A 16,914-nucleotide genomic window follows, 5' to 3' on the forward strand; every position below is an offset into this window, starting at 1 on the left:
AGTCACTCAAGAAATTCTCTTCTAACATAAAGGCAAATACATATAGCTACTGAGCTATGACTGTACTTCTGTCACATCCTATGGGAAAAACACCAGACTCCACAAATTCGGAATCATGACAACACTTTGAACTAATTATTTGGTTCATCCATAGTTTATACCTCAATTTACCTCACATTTACCCTATAAACCTTACAAAGAGGAGGTATTTTTAACTCTAGGAAAGCGATCACTGTATAATATGCATTCTTGATCTGTTTCTTTCTCCCAAACAATGGTACTGATGGTTAACACTTTTGTGGTAGCACCACTATTTCTAGTAAGTAGATTATCATGGAGTGTGCCACTTTAAAGCTGCAATACACACAAAAAATATTTTGTAGTTTACTCACCAATTCCACAAAGAATATTTTTAGAAAGCAAATCAATAATAATCAAAGTTAAAATGCCATATGTGTTTAAGAAAAACCCTATATCAGTCAAAATAATGTAATAAATTATTACAGTGGGTAAATTTAATAGCATTATGCCATATTATTGCCATTTTATGGAAATATTGTACATTTATGCCTCCTCATCTAGGATTCACATTTCTAATTAAAACAGATTTATGGTGTACTTTGAGACTAAATTTTACTTACATTTTACTTATATTCATTTCTTTCAGGGCAAAATATTAGATATCTTAAATGTATACAATCTCTGTGAAATATCTTGTTTCTAACTATATTAGTAGGTGTTTTGTAGTTATTATGACTTGCAAAAGGGAACTATTTGCAGAAATCTCTCTAGGTATAGTGAAATTGGTAACTTTATTAAACCTGTAAAATGGCTTCCAAGGCTATGGTCTTTCTTTAGTAAAGAGTAACACCAACAAACTATTCTTGTAATATAATGCTTCTTAGAGTAACAGCATTTTCTTTCAAAAATGTAGTTTTCATTCTTTATGATAGAAATAATTTAATATCCATGATAAATTAATAATTAGATTTTAAGATATCCTTCATCACTGGTGGCTGGTCTCCATTTGAACACATCTTACATATATCATATAAGAAGAAATAAAGCATGGTAATTTTTTTTTTTTCTTTTTGGCCTTGTTTGTTTGAGCTACTGGCTATAGAGAAAGATTTAACTGCAGAATTAGTTATTTCAGAGATTGATCTGCTGCATACCAGCATGAAATATTTGTTATAATATATTTTGGAGCTTTCTAAATACAATATGCATACCAAACTATCAACTGAGTGATATTTTCAGATGGAAAATAGGCAAAATACACCTATCCACAGGAACACTATATCTAGCATACCAACTTACCTGCCACAGAACCAAAAATTTTGAGTGCTTACCAACTCATGTAATATTAGGTAATTGGACTTTGTGTCCTTTCTGACAAACCATCTTAAAAATTTTGGCCTGGAACAGCGAAAGGAAAAGTTGCTGTATTGCTAGGCAATCCTTTGGATAGACTGTACTATCATTTTAAAGGGAATTATTTCTCATAGTGGATCTAATATTTAGCTACAACTAAAGAAATCATATGGTAGATTTACCTGTACTATGTTAGTTAAATTGTTTTTCATCACAAAACTGAATCATCGTGGGGCAAAATTCTCAAAATGTGGGAAGAGATTTTTACAGCTTGATAACTCCTTTGTTCTTTAGAGATAGGATATAGTTTAACTTTATCATTGTGGTTTACTTTTGCTTTCAAATTGTAGAATTTGGCAAAAACACTTTTATTAGTTGGAGATGAAGAGAAAATTATTATTTCATGAAGGCACACCCATGCTGAACTTACAGGAAAGAGAAGCAGAGCTGCACAGCCAGTTATATTACAAGGCTCATTCCTGAAACCTGAATATCATGCGAGCAGAAAAATCTAGATATGTTATATTTTGAAGAAATGATCTGAAGGCAGTACTATTTGCTTTTTTATCAAAAAAAGAAAAAAATGCATCTTTGTAAATGTGGATTGACTCTTATTGAAACAGGGAAATGAATGCTTGTATTGCAGCCTTAAAGAATCACATATTCACTGCAATATTCGTTTTTTGTAAACTACAGCCTGCAACCTAGCAGACCATGACTGAATGCTTTTGAAAAGTTGTAGATTACAAACATGAAATCACAATTAATATCCTCTAAAAGTAATTTCAGAGCTTTCACATCTTAAAAAAAGGACAATGTGTACTGCTTCACAAGGTAATGTAGCTAATCAAAAAAAGAGTAGAATTAAAGTATTTACATAATGAGCAATTCTACAGAAGGCGATCATCCCCATGTAAGCACTGCTGATTATATCCCACGCTGCTTTTAACAAACTGTACCAGATTGGATCCAGCCATCAGCACTTTCAGAGAATCCTTAAAAGCCTTTTATGGGTCTTTAAATTTATTGTAGAATGGCATTCTTCAGGTAGAATATGCTGGTGAAAGAGGACAGTGTCAACACAAGGTACCAGCAGGAGAAAAGAACGTCAGCGCTCCCGGTAATTCCATACTGGGCTGTACTTGGAGCTGGAAAGAAATGGAAAAGAATAAATCAAAATCTAATTTGTGTCTTTCAAGATCTTAACAATAATCAAAAGGCAGCCGGGTGTACTGGGGAGAACACTGGCATTGGAGTCAGACAGACTTAGGTTCACATCTGGTTCTGCTGTATGACAATGTGTGGCCTATTTGACTAACCTCTCTGAGCTTCACTTTTCTCAAGGGCAAAATAGAAATAATATAATCCACCTGGCAGGGCTGCAGTGAGAACTGGAGATGAAGCACATGTAGCACATTGCACTGGGCTGGACACACACTAAGTATTCAACAAATATCAGCTAACATTATTATTCCTATTATATTCATTGTAAATATTTGCATTAGTGGACAATATTCATTTAGTATATATTTTAAATTTTTATTGAGATATAATTGACTTATAACATTGTTTTAGTCTAAAGTGTACAACAGTGTTGATTTGATACATTTATATATTGCAATGTGATTACTATCATAACGGTAGCTAATACCTCTATCATGTCACATAATTATCATTTCTTTTCTGTGGTGGGGACAATTAAGATCTAGTCTCTTAGCAACTTTGAAGGTATTGTTGTCTATAAACACTATGCTGTGCATTAGCTTTCCAGAACTTATTTATCTACTGATTGTTAGTTTGTACACTTAAACAACAATCTCCCCAGTTTCCCCAGCTCCCAGCCTCTGGTAACCACTATTCTACTCTCTGTTTTTACAAGTTCTACTTTTTTTAGATTCCACATTTAAGTGATATCATACATATATACATGCATATATTTTTGGATCTTTTTTATTGGCCAAATACTATACAAAATGCTGGAAAAACAAAGAGATTTTCTCTTCTAATACCTTTTCCAATCCTAGGAATATTAGAATTGCATGTGCAAACTGCAGTGACGCAGAAAACTGTGTATTTAAATCTGCCTGGCCAAGGGAAGGATGATTTAACAGAGAGTTTTACCAAAGGGGACCATCATTTGGGTAGGGAAAACAATATATTCAAAGGCATGAGGAAAGGAGAGAACACGGCATGTATTCTAGGATCTAAAAGTAGGTTAGTCTTGCTGCACTGTGAAGTTTGAGGCCTGGAGTGGAGAGAATTTAAATGGAACTGTAGACAGATAGAATGACCTTGCCTGTAATGAAAAGAAGTTTAGCTTTTTAGACTGAAGGAGATTTTGAAGAATTTGGAGCTGTTGAATTGTAGGATTACATTCATACATTGGAAAGATCATAGTTTTATACATAGAGAAGCTCCTGTGGGTACTTGGCTAACAGTTACGTTGAATTTTCACTGAGAGGTTTCACCCAGAGATTCACCAAGCTTGGGATACCGTGAGAGTCTACTGAATGGATTCCACTTCGTTTCACAGAGGACAGTTGCCTCTTTGAATGTGAATTACATTGTGTTACAGAAACTGTCACAGGCATGCTCAGCTTTGCTTGAGACTGATTCTCATTTACCATAAGAATAAGAATAGTAATAATAAAAAACTCCACCAACATACTTTTAACTACCTCTTCTTAATGAAACCTGGATTTCATGCGCTGTTTCCTAGTAGGAAATGAATAATGCAATTAAAAAAATACTGTTTCACCCCCAAATTCATAAATCCAGATGCTGTTTTAGTCACACTAAGTTTCAATTACCAACAGCTAGTTTTTAATGGAACTTTCACCAATGACTATATTTTCATGTTACAAGAAGAATAAATTGTGTTGTTTATAACTCTAAGAAATTAAAGGAGATGAAAGATGCATTGGCCTCTGCCAGTGGGGAGTTTTCTTGACAGTACAATTGTTGATTCTGTGTGAGTGAGATTCAAGGGCTGAGACTACTACTCTTTAGTAAACATGGAGCAAAATCAGCTATTTGATGTTTTTATTTGCATCACAAATGAGTTTTAAACAAGGAGAAGATGATGAAGAAAATGTCTATTGTTGAACAGATAGCTTTTCAAGTTTTGATATGTAAGAAGTCTAATTTAAAACCACAAAACTCCTTAAATTATTTTCTCTTGTTCAAGACCTAGAACGATGTTTTATTTTTTTAATATAAACAAATATTTAATTGGTCTGTTACCTTCTCAGTGACAGCTATTTCAGAGTTGTTTTTGCTGTATTTTTAAGAATCTTGAGTGCAATAAAACTGGTATAATAATACAGAACTAATAATAAGGAAAGCACATAAAATGACTTCATAAATAAGAAATAGATCTTAAAAGCCAAGCACACAAAGCAAAGATAACATTTTTATATCATGACAATTTAAATAGTACATTAAGTGGGTAGAGTATAAAAGACTCTCAAAACTCCTTACTCATCCTTTAAAATGCATTTTTGTGGCAATCTTTCCTGAATTCCTTCTATTTCTCCAACAAGCTGAGCAGATTACCCTATTGTGTCATTAGGTCACAATATATATTCCTTTTTATACAACTATCATACTGCATTGCAAATATTTGTGTACATATCTATTTCTCTCACCAGACTGTAAACTCTCCTAGGTCATGTTTTATTTATCTTAGTGTTTCCAGACACAATGTCTGGCAAGTTCTGGTACACAGTGGATATTCAAGAAATATCTGTTCAATGAACAATTCAATTAAATAAATAAATAAGTCAGAGTTAAAAGGAGTATGTCTCTCCTACAAAACAGAATCTCTTCTGAAGCAAGCCATTGTCTATAAGCTAGAGAATCTACCATATGCTTTCTTTCATTCATTCAGCAAATATTTATTAAACTAGGTACCAGGGACTGTACTAAGTACTGGAAATACAATATATAATAAGGTGGGTATGATCCTTTTGTTACTCAATTTCATATATCTCCATATATATTCCTTTTTATCATATACCTTAAATGCCATCTTTTTCTCCAATGTGCCTTTGTCTTCTACTCAGCCTCCTATTGTTTTAGACATGACAAATCTATATCATATTTAAAAATTAAATATTACTTTGTAATTAACAGTATATATATTTTTCCATGGATGTCTCAAATGGATGTATTTTTTAGTTGTTTGTGAATGCAATACTTCCATTAGTCCTAAAATAAAGTAGGAGCCTTTTGCAGCACTGTTACTTGCAATTATTGAATATTATCAAAAATGTACTGTAAAGTAGCTGTTGACAATTAGTAGGCCCCAAAATAAAGAGCAAAGTTAGTTAAGGGAATGTGAGGTCAGATATCTAATGCCAAGTCATATATCATGTATCATCTTTAAGCATACATCGAGCATCGTTTTTTGGTCCTGGGAATTGAACACAAGCAAAGATAAATAAAACTCAATCTCCTCTCAGGAAAGTTTCATTCTAGTTGGAGATATAAATAAAAAGGCAAATATTGAACATTAGGATTTATATAATCACTATAAGGATAATGAATGAACATGGGAGGGCTCCCCAAGGACTCATGGCAGGTAAGTAGTCCAGGCAGCAGACACAGTAACAATTATTTTTTACAAAATGCGGTGATATACACATATTAATACATATATATATCTCACTTAAAAAAACTACAGCATAGTAAAGTAGCCCATTGACTTAGGTATCTTATTATTATGTAATGTTTATCTCATTGACTGATATTTATTATGTGTTTTGGGGGGACTTGTAAACTGAGTGATTTAGAGTACAAGGCTAATGGTACTAAAGTTAGGGGTCTTAGTGCTATTTGGGCCACTTAGATCTGCTTGGCATGTTAAATCCCAATCAGCTATTTAAGAAATTATAGAAAATGTTAAGAAATTAAAGAAAATAACTGTTAGCTATTAGAAATTAGCTTTAAGAATCAATTCAAATATCATCTTTAAAAAGTGAAATGTCTTTATAAAACCATATGAGAAATTAACTTGGCATTATATTTAATATCATATTTACATATCTATCTTTCCGTGTTAGACCAAGAATGTCTTCAAGACAAGATTTATTATATGTATATTTTATCACTGGTACAGAACACAGAGTCTAGTACTTAGTTAGTGTTCAATTAAGTATTTGTTGAATGATGATAAAGTTCACATCCATTTCCAATATTATCACCATAAACACATAAGGGGACACAATATCTTGACTTCTTTTTTCAGAAGAATACTTTCATGACCATATTTTATTCTTTCTTCTCTTTCTACTTTTAGACTCATTCTTACCTTCTAAGACCTGTACAGATTCAGAATACCTTCCTTCAGCATTTCAGCAGGACCAGGAAGAAAGATCATGAGGCAGATTATAGGGGAAGAGCATGTATCAAACTTTGTAGCATCATCCTCTTGCAGCAAAAGACAGGGAGTGTAGAGTAACCTGGGCCCCCATATATGGTCCTGAATTTGGAGACATCCAGCTATGTCTCTGGGATGGTCAGATCTGTTGTATGTTCCCTGCCATGTTTTTAGTTGCCTGTGAATATCATACTGCTACTCATTCTAAGTAGTAGTAGAAGGGAAAGGGCATGTGATCACAGGTGTAGTTGGGCTACAGTGAGGGTTTGGTTTCCTTCTGAGAGATATGAGAAGCCATAAGACAGTTTCATGCAGAGGAGGCTAGCTGAAATTTTAAAATATACTCTTGACTACTCTGTAGACAGTAGATTGTACTAGTGTAGGCAAGAGTAGAAGCCTACGTTAGCCCCAACCTTCAGGGGTTTCCATTGCCTGTGGAGGGAAGCCAAAGTTGTGTAGCTCAGCATTCAGGGACATCTATTATCTGGTTCTAGTCAACTTATCCAGACTCATACACACTGTTAGCTCCAGTCACATGAGCCATTTTCTAAACACATAGAGTGTTTTCATTATTCCCTGTCATTTGCAACGTTACTTCCTATTCTCCTTCTCCACCTATCAAAGTCCTATTCCTCCTTAAAGATCTAAAATACCACCTCCTCCATAAGGCCCCCCAATCTCTCTAATAAGAATTGTTAGTCCCCTGCTTATACCCGATTTCATAAATATATCCTTTTTTACTTATAATAAATTATATATATGTATAATATATATGTAGAAAGATATTTATATCTTTCTCTTCCACTGGACTATAAGCATGTTGAAATTATGGAATATTCCTCCTTGTCATATGTGCATTTGTATCTTATATCAAATGTGTTTAACAGATGTATTTTGAATTGAATGTGGGAAAATATTCCTAAATATGATTTGTGTAATCCATGACCACTTTGATAAAATACCCTATTTCAATAGTTGTTCCTATGATTTCTTACTCTTAAGGCAAAGTGTGGAAGGAGGAAACTTCTGTTTCTTTCTTACTACCTATTTAATTGTCTTTGGTTTCTGAGGAGAAGAATGAAGAAAGGAGAAGACATTTAAATTGAGAAAGAAAGGAGAAAGAAAAGGGAAGGGAAAGGAGGAATAAAACAAAAGGGTGAAGATTTAAAACTAAGAGAGAGAGAATGAGAATACCCAGCCCTTGAGCAATGTGTTAGATGCTTTCAAGTTTGCCATTTTATTGAAGAAAAAGAAAGAGAAAGAATGAATGAAATGGGGTATGTCAGGTGTGGTTTACAGATCAGAATTTAAAACAAAGAACAGAAAAGGCTGGTTGTTATTCTTCCCACTTTCCTAGTAAAGCTAAAGGCACTCTAGTTTTAAAATATGATGTGTATAATACATGGACGGTAGATCCAGATTTGGTTCAAAGTCCAGCTCCGCCTCTTTCTAAATAGACTAACCTAGGCACGTTTCTTAGCTGTGCTTAGTTCAGCATCCTCATCTGCAAATGAGGACTGGTAGTATCTCAAAAGTGATCATGAAGATTAAATGTGCTGATACATTTAAAGTACCCAGTACAATATTTAACACAAGATAAACACTCCCTCAAGTATTATCTAAACGCTATTCATTTGCTCATTCATTTAGCAAATTTAGTGTGTGCTATGTGGGAGGCATTCTCTGAGTCACTGAGCCAAATAGAAATGCCTCCTGTCCCCATAGAGCTTTCTCTTTAGCTTGAGATGTTTTCCCTGGAACAAGCCTATTTTACGTCATTCTTGATCTATACTTGGATAAATCAATGTATCTTTGGTCTTACAAAGCTGTCCTCCATTTTATCTTACAAAAATATTTATGCTCTTCATTACCTTGGCTTCTTTCAGAGGACTTTAATTTAATGCCAATTACTGCTAGATAACTGGCCAGTTTCTTCTGGTTTGCAGGCTCCTTGAAAGCAGGGAGTATGACCTCTTCCATTTCTTCTTTTCCTCTGTCTCTTCCCAAGAGGAACAGTATGGTGCATGACCTTGGGTGTGGTTTCAGGGCTGATCTAATGCCAAGTTTGGCTTCAGAGGGGCTCTCAGGCATGAAGCAGAAGTGTGTGGGCTATGTGTGGGGTCCAGGCCTTTGGGATTTCTCCCCATTGCCAACAGGAAGATCCAATCTGTGCTTTAATACATATCTTACATCTTGTCTAATTATGATTATCACTTCCAATTACTTACAGCTGCTGCATATTATTTTCAGTCTTGGCAGTTTTCCCTTGTATTGCTCCAGTTTTTATTTTTAGGCAAAAGCAAATGTAACTGTGAAATATTTAGTTTGGTATAATACCAATTACTTGCCTAGGCAATTTCCTTAAATTACTGAAGTTTTAACTAAACTAGCTTTGAGTCATATTTTTAAGATTCTTGTTGCAATCTTAGGTAGAGTTATTTAGCCACATTAACTTTGCTTCCATAAGAAAAACCTGTCCTCAACTTACATTTTACTAAGGAAGCTTATACCTTAATGGGAAGTGAACTATTTACACCTAAATTAGATTTCAAATAAAAGAAAGTGATTAACATGGATTCAAAATAGAGTGTATATTAGTCTACTGAGAAATTATGCACCATGGATTCAACCCCAAACACAGTGCAACTGTTTCATTACATACTGTGGGAGGAGTTTGCTTGAAAGATAGTTCAATCCTCTCTTTAGCAATGTCCGCCACCCCTTAACACCATCAGCTGGTGTCAGGGATAACACATCAGAGGCTCAGATCACACCCACATTTTTTGCATATTTAATTCTGCCTAAATACTGGGTGGAGATTAGGGGAAGAGAGGAGCACCAGAATGGGATATGCTTTACAACTGCATGTACAACTTTTGATTATGGTGTCTGGATGAATCATGCAAGCCTTAGCACAGGCGACATCATCTTATTGTTCCTTTCTGCACTATTTCTTATGCAATAAAATGGTCCACGCCCTAAGATGGGATGTACTGCATTAAAGACACAGCACAAACCATGTTTTCTCAGGAACAATCCCACACCTATGGAACAGTGATTTCCAGGGGGGAGGGTTTTGTTTGTGTCATTACTGCATGTTCCTATACTATAGACCCTCTAAGATCTTCTTCCTCCCCTGGGCTTGGAATTGAGGAATGCCTGAATAGCATAGCTGTCATGTGGTAGGGCTACCAATGTATAGATTTTCAGTTGTTTTTACTCAACACACCTTTATTGTGCCATACATTGTTTCCTGAAATACAGAGAAATAAACATAATATAGTCCACTTTTCAAGCAGCTCTCAGTCATTCAGAGTAAGGCTTAATTTGTGAGCCTCTACAACAGCTAGCTCCACTCATATTTAGGGAAAGACTTGGGTAGCTGGCTTCGAATTCCTGCCAGTCAGTCTTTTTTTTTATCTTCTTTAGAAGGAATCAGGCTAACAAGTGCACATTTGTGCACTTTTCGAAAATTAGAGGACTAAGTTTATAGAAAATCTGTATTTCGATACTTATCCTAACATTTTAGATTTTTACTTTTTCATTTGGTCAAAAACTGAATGCCGATCTTCAGAAAGTTCTGACATTTTTTACAAACTGATCCTTCACAAGCATAAAAGTGTACAATAATTTTCACAAAAAGTACCTCCATTTTGTGTTATAAACAATGAGCAGAATGGCTAGAGAAATCACACCATTCCTTTCTCTTTTTGACTCATGGAATTTCCCTGCCAGCTTGTTCTTAGTAACTACTAAGGTATTTCTCTGGCAAACCACCATCCTTGAATCCTTTTCTACTTGCTAAATAGCCATTTTGCCAAAGTTCACAGTATATAATCCTATTTACTCAGCATAAACTACATTAGGAATTTTAAACATATGTTTGTCTCTGTTATTACCTATATTCAGAAATCTGCCTATTTGTAGATAAATACTTTTTTTCTGCAAATAACCAGATGAAACTCTCCAAGGCTATTACCTCTAATTTGAGTGAAAGAGAATAGGTAAGCAATCACCCAAATGGAAAGAAATTCTGCTGCCTTTTTTTCTGTCCTTCACAATCATTGAAAAAAAATTTCACTCTGTATTATTCATCAGCATCTTCTAAATGTGTTAGATATTTTTATTTTTTGCAAGTCAGAAGTGATGTACATGAATCTATAGTAGCTCTGTTTTGAAATATGTTGGCAACAGAGGTAATTTTGTAGAACCCAAAATGGTTTTTTGAACTCGGGCAAAGTCCAGTTTTTCATTCCAGGTTGGTTTGCAAATGGGTTCTTTATAAGTGTCATTACATATTTTGTGTGTATGTGTGTGTATATGTGTTTTAAAAGCTGCCTTTGTTGTGTGAAATATATACACAAACATACAATACAAATTGCCTTGACTATATACATTTTAGTTTGGCCCTTTAAGGCATCATCTAGCTGAAGAAAGAAGGTTTTACAGAAATAAAAATAGAAACCCAGCTGTGTTCTTAAGGTCACTGATAGTCACTGCCATTAGCTATATCATCACTGTGACATTGCTAGTGTGGTAAAAATGGGTGAAATTGCAAACTGGTAAACATTTTTGCAAGTTGAAGGAGTTTGTAAGATTATATATGTGTGGCTATGTGGATGTGAAATTATTTAAGTTTTTATATAAGTGTTTAAACTTGAAACTTTAATGATCAAATTTTCTTGTTTACTAAACTTTATTCTTTTTACCTTTTGCGTTAGGAAGGTTACCCCAAACCAGCTTCTTTTCTGTTATTCTGTAAATTTGTTCTCTCAGCATTAAGGATAAAGAATTTCATATGGCATATAGATTATTTTTTTTCCAGTTTTTGGAATATTCCATTTACCTTCCAATTTTTTTCTTAGCTTTTCAAATGCAATAAAGACCAGTGATTACCTGGCTCTGTAGTTCTGATTTACTTAAATTGTTCCACTTGTTATGCTCCAGATTCATTCTCAGTTATTCTCAATGATTCTCTAATCATTGCCATTATATTCTGGCTATTTAAAACACCTTAATAAAATCCAGATGGCTTTGTATGGAATTCAAAACCCTGTTTAAACTTTCCCAAAGTTACCTTTCCAGTCCTATTGCTGGCTGTTCTCTGACACAGCAGGCACACTAGGCAGGAAGGCTCTCCATTTTCAGGGCACACCCAGGCCTTTGCTGTATTTGCAGATTTGCTCACACTCTGCCTTCATCTGGGATGGGCTTCTGCATCGCTACATGTTGGAATAGTACCCATCTTTCAATGCTCATCTCAAATGCAACCTGCTCACAAAGTTAGAACCTGTCAGAACTCTAAGGGATACTGGGGATCATTTAATGCAAACCTTCACTTTGTAGATGAGGAGATGAGGCTGGTAGAGATTGAATGATGTGCTTAAGTCAGAGGCAAAAATAAGACTAGAACTCAAGTATGCTGAATCTCTATGCTTCTACTCCTATGTGGTATTATTAAATTACTGAATTACCACCTAACTCTAGTTGGAATTCATCTGTCAGTTCCTCTTTTGTCCCATAGCCATTTACTTTTACTTATAGTTTATCACTCTGGTGTTCATCTCCTTCAATAGAGTCTAAGTTTCTTGAAAACAATGGTAATATTTAATTTACTTTTGTATCACTCACAGGATTTAATCAAGTGATTGGCACTGTCAAAATATTTATTATAGAGAATTATAAATGAATTATTTTAACTTCTGCAGTTTAATGAGGTTTTACTATAAAGCTCAAGAAAAAGGTAATATCATCAATCAATAATTCAGGATTTGGAAACATTGACTACCATTGCAAAGGAAGGTCGGTTCTAGTTTAGAGAAAAGAAGAAACTTGTATTCTTTGATGTCTCTGAAGACATCATACCATAAACATACAGAGTTAAATACACACACACACACACACACACACACCCTCCAAGAGAACTGTTAAAGAATCCCTCTTGTCTGTGACGTCTACTTGAATTTGTTAGTTATGGATGGAGACTATATTTATAACAATCAAGCACACCATGTACTAGCTTAGCCCCTCTGTGCCTCAGTTTTCTCCAGCTGAACAAAGGGGATAAAAGTATCTTCCTCATAGTGTTGTTGTGATAGGTAAATGAGCCAACTAGGTAAAGTGCTGAATACAGTGCTAATTTAAGTGTTCATTAAATGGTAGCTTTTAAAACACATTGTTATTTATACAAGACATACCAACGGAAGCCCCTACCTTGGTCCAAGAAGAAATATCCAAGTTGTTGGAATAAAGTCTTGTGTGCCTCAAAGTCCTATACATTTGAAACAGAAACAACCATACCAAGAATATGCTCCATTTAAAGTACAACTCTAAAGGTACAGATCAGAAAATTCACTCATTAAACAAATAATACTTGCTTACCTATTAATACTTATTGAGCACTTCTATGCCCATTGTACTGTTCTGTGTGCTGGGGTACAGTCTTCGTATATTGGTATAATTCCTCACAGTCCTCTAAGTAGATCACAATACTCTGAACAAACTCTATCCTTTACCCCGCTGGGCTGCAATCCTTGTTTCTTCTACTTGGCATCACCCTCTTCCACTTCCTCCCAATTTTCCAGCCTCTGTATGAAATAATTTTCCTTCTCCTTAAGAACTTAGTTCCAGGGTTACCTCTGTGATAACTTACTTGACCCTTTAACCATTAATTCTTCCTCCCTTGAGACTCCTTTGCATTTCAAACTCCTCTCTCCTGACCTTGCTCACAGACTTGCCACCTCACCTAGACTGAGTTCCTAAAGGGCAGGGATCATGTTTTGTTCATCTTTCTTTGCTTCTCTTTTTCTCTTCCCCAGAGGCTAACACAGTGACTGCTCCTAATAAGAGCTTCATAAATAGCTGTTCTTTTTATCTTCATGAGATAAATTTGCCAAGTATGTTTCACTCACCTTTTGTGTCTTGCCTTACATCGTCTCATTACCTTTTTGTTTTAGCTGGTGCTATGACCACCAGCTGTGTGCAGGGCAAACGATTCTGAGATGCGTTCCACCTGGCTCCTCAGAGGATCCCCAGTGGGATGGAGCCCAGTGACTCACAGCAGGGACCAGCTCAATAACACATTCTTGGACTGGCTTTCCCTCCTTCCCTGTTTAACTTGTTCCAATCTCCCACCACTCTTTCTTGAAATTACTTTCCACAGTAATCACTTATAAGTGAGCTGCTCATTTTGGCAGGACCCAGGCAAAGATAACACTCTTCTATGAAGAAGAGAAGAGTAGCAGGTTATTAATACTGTGCAATTTCACATTCCCCCACAGAGCATGGTGCTTTGCACATAATAGGTGTGCAATAAATTAATTTTGGATAAATAAGTCAATTGAAAGTCAACAATTATCCTATCTCTTTGCTTCCAGTTTTCTTGGCTCATGGTAATTCAGTTGCATCACTTTTTTGAGGTTGGCATTAACTATCTTATTAGGCACATACACTTAATAATGAAAAAGGGGGCTTAAAATCTTAATTAAATCTGATTTTTTTTCCTCATAGATTTTATCCCAGGAATATTATCCACTTTTTTATGCTACCATCATTTTGGTTTCTGCTACAACAGCAACGTTGCCTAATGAAAGTTCTGTCTCCTATTATATTTCTTAAATATTTTAAAGCATTCATGATCCTTATATTTTTATTATGATTTCAGCTATAAAATACTCCTCTCCCTACAACATCAAAATGCTCTTTTCTCGAGCCTCCAGCTTGCCTTACATTTTCTACCTAAAGTGATCCAACTTCTAATATGGGAAAATGGTATATACAACTGCTATGAAAGGAGCCTGAGGACATGCACACAAAAATCACCTGTTAGGGAATTCTAGTCCAAAGGACAGTCCAGCAAAGGATGAAAAGAAAAAAGATGACTGCATTTGCATAGTGATTCTAGCAATGAACATATTCTGCAACTGGATTCATGTTTATTTTAAAGTATGATTAGTAATTTTCTTTCTGGAAAATAAAGACAATATGCTGCTCATAACTTTTCTGGACACTAATCAAGATATTGAAAAAAGAAGGGTGGGGATTTTTTCAACTATTACATCAGAACACCTCACCTCTGCCTCACTTTTATAGATATTGCAAATTTGGCCACTTACATTACTGTTTGAAAGAGTTTTTGACTGAAACTTAAATAAGGCTTCCTGGGACTACATTGATAAGTTATTCAGTCTATCAGCTGATAAGTTTATATCCACAGTTCCTTTGATCACAAAACACTAGGAGAAGCCTTGTCATTTCTTAAGACAAGACTTTATTGAGATTCCTCTACTTTAGCAGTATTTTCAATTATCCTTAACCTAAATATATGCACTTGAAACTCAAACTGGAAAATTAATCTTAGATAAGTCAGAAAATGAATAACTTAAGAATAACTGACTTTTGTACAAGTAATCACGTTATTTATTCAACAAGCCTACTGAGCACCTTCTTTGTGACAGTCATTGTGCTCAGGGTTGAATACACAAGGGTAAACAGGACCTAATCTGGGCTTTGAGGAACTTACAGTCAAGTAGAAACAAAACATTCTACTCTAGAAGAAAAGGGATGATTTTCATCAAATCAAATATTATTAGAATTCTAGGGTTAAAGGAACTTTGAGACTCTAGTAGCCTTTGTCAAACTATAATCAAATCAGAAATCTAGTTAGAGAAAGACATTTTAGGGTTAGGCCATTTTAAAGCCAGAAGAATCTGAGGCCTAGAGAGGAAAGACCTACATAGAGAATTAATGCAAGTCTCTAGACTTTGAGTTTGGTGTCCTTTCCAGAACACTGCACTGCCCACATTAATTTATTTAGTATCTTGTTTCAGGTTTTTATAGCTCTCACTTGCTTATTAATATTGAATGTATCAAATACAACCTTAAAATGTTTCTAAATAGAAAGTGATAAAGATAATTTTATAGTCTATTAAACTATACAACAGTGACACACCACTTTAGTCATGTCAATCAATAAGATACAGAATGAGTTTTTCTATATACATGCTAACTATGATACAATTATTTTGAAATATCAAATGTTTGAAATAATTTCTAAGATCTGTAGTCAATGTATGTTTTATTTGCATCTCTCATTAGGTGCTCAACTTGGACTTTTTTCATCCATCCAGCATATGAACCTCATAATAGTTCTTTTCTTTTTTCTTTTGCCTTGAATTAACACATTTTATTGGCCAAAACAAATCACTTGACCACATGTAACTTCAAAGTGGGTGGAGAAGTGCCATCCTCCCAGGCTTTCAGAAGAAGGATAATCAAAATATTTGTTTGATAGCCCTAATGATTACAACAGTGCACCCTTATGGTCAACAAATATTTGGTTCACTCTTCTTGTCACATGCAAAACATTCTTGCTCTTCCTGTGAGCAGTTATTAGTCAAAAGAGATAGTTGCTCCATGCATCTTCTTCCCCCCCCAGTTTTATTGAGAAATAATTGATGTACATCACTGTATATGTTTAAGGTGTACAGCATGATGGTTTGATTTACATATATTGTAAAATGATTATCACAATAGATTCAGCTAACATCCATCTTCTCATATAGATACAATTAAAAGAAAAGCAGGAAGAAAAGAATAAAACCCCTTCTCCTTGTAAGGAGAATTCTTAGGATTGCCTCTCTCAACAACTTTCACATATGTCATACAGCAGTGTTAGCTATAGTCATCATGTTATACATTACATCCCTAGTACTTATTTATCTTATAACTAACCACCTTTCTCCATTTCCTCTTCTGCCCACCCTCTGCCTCTGATAGCCATAAGGGTCTGATCTCTTTTTCTATGAGTTTAGTTTTTTTCTTTCTTTTTTTTCCTTTTCTTTTCTTCTTCTTCTTTTTTTTTTTTTTTTGGTAGATTCCATATATAAGTGAGATCATACAGTATTTGTCTTCCTCTGACTTATTTCACTTATCATAACACCTTCCAGGTCCATCTATGTTGTCACAAATGACAAGATTTACTCAGTTTTAAAGTTTGAATAAATTCCATTGTATGTATATATAACACAACTTCTTTATTTGTTCATCCATTGCTGGACACTTAGGTTGTCTCCATTTCTTGGCTATTGTAAACGATGCTGCTCTGAACATGGGGATGTAGATATCTTTCTGAGTTAGTGCTCTCATTATCTTTAAATATA

At 34.8% G+C, this 16,914-nt stretch overlaps 1 protein-coding gene across 2 annotated transcripts in view; it reads right to left on the reverse strand.

Moving 5' to 3' along the window:
- Window positions 1-1,522: 1,522 nt before the first annotated feature.
- Window positions 1,523-16,914, reverse strand: part of NEGR1 (neuronal growth regulator 1) — a 911,825-nt gene continuing 896,433 nt past the window's right edge. Inside the window, exon 6 of one of the 2 annotated variants that reach the window (XM_027114083.1) lies at window positions 1,523-2,522. In XM_027114083.1, the coding sequence (XP_026969884.1) occupies window positions 2,398-2,522 (125 nt within the window). In that variant the 3' untranslated portion in view covers window positions 1,523-2,397. The remainder of the gene's footprint in view (window positions 2,523-16,914) is intronic. The other variant, XM_027114082.1, reaches the window with a different exon arrangement.

Source organism: Aethalodelphis obliquidens, unplaced genomic scaffold (genome assembly GCF_003676395.1).
Source record: "Aethalodelphis obliquidens isolate GAN/ISIS:26980383/991018 unplaced genomic scaffold, ASM367639v1 scaffold13, whole genome shotgun sequence".
Taxonomy (NCBI): Eukaryota; Metazoa; Chordata; class Mammalia; order Artiodactyla; family Delphinidae; genus Aethalodelphis; species Aethalodelphis obliquidens.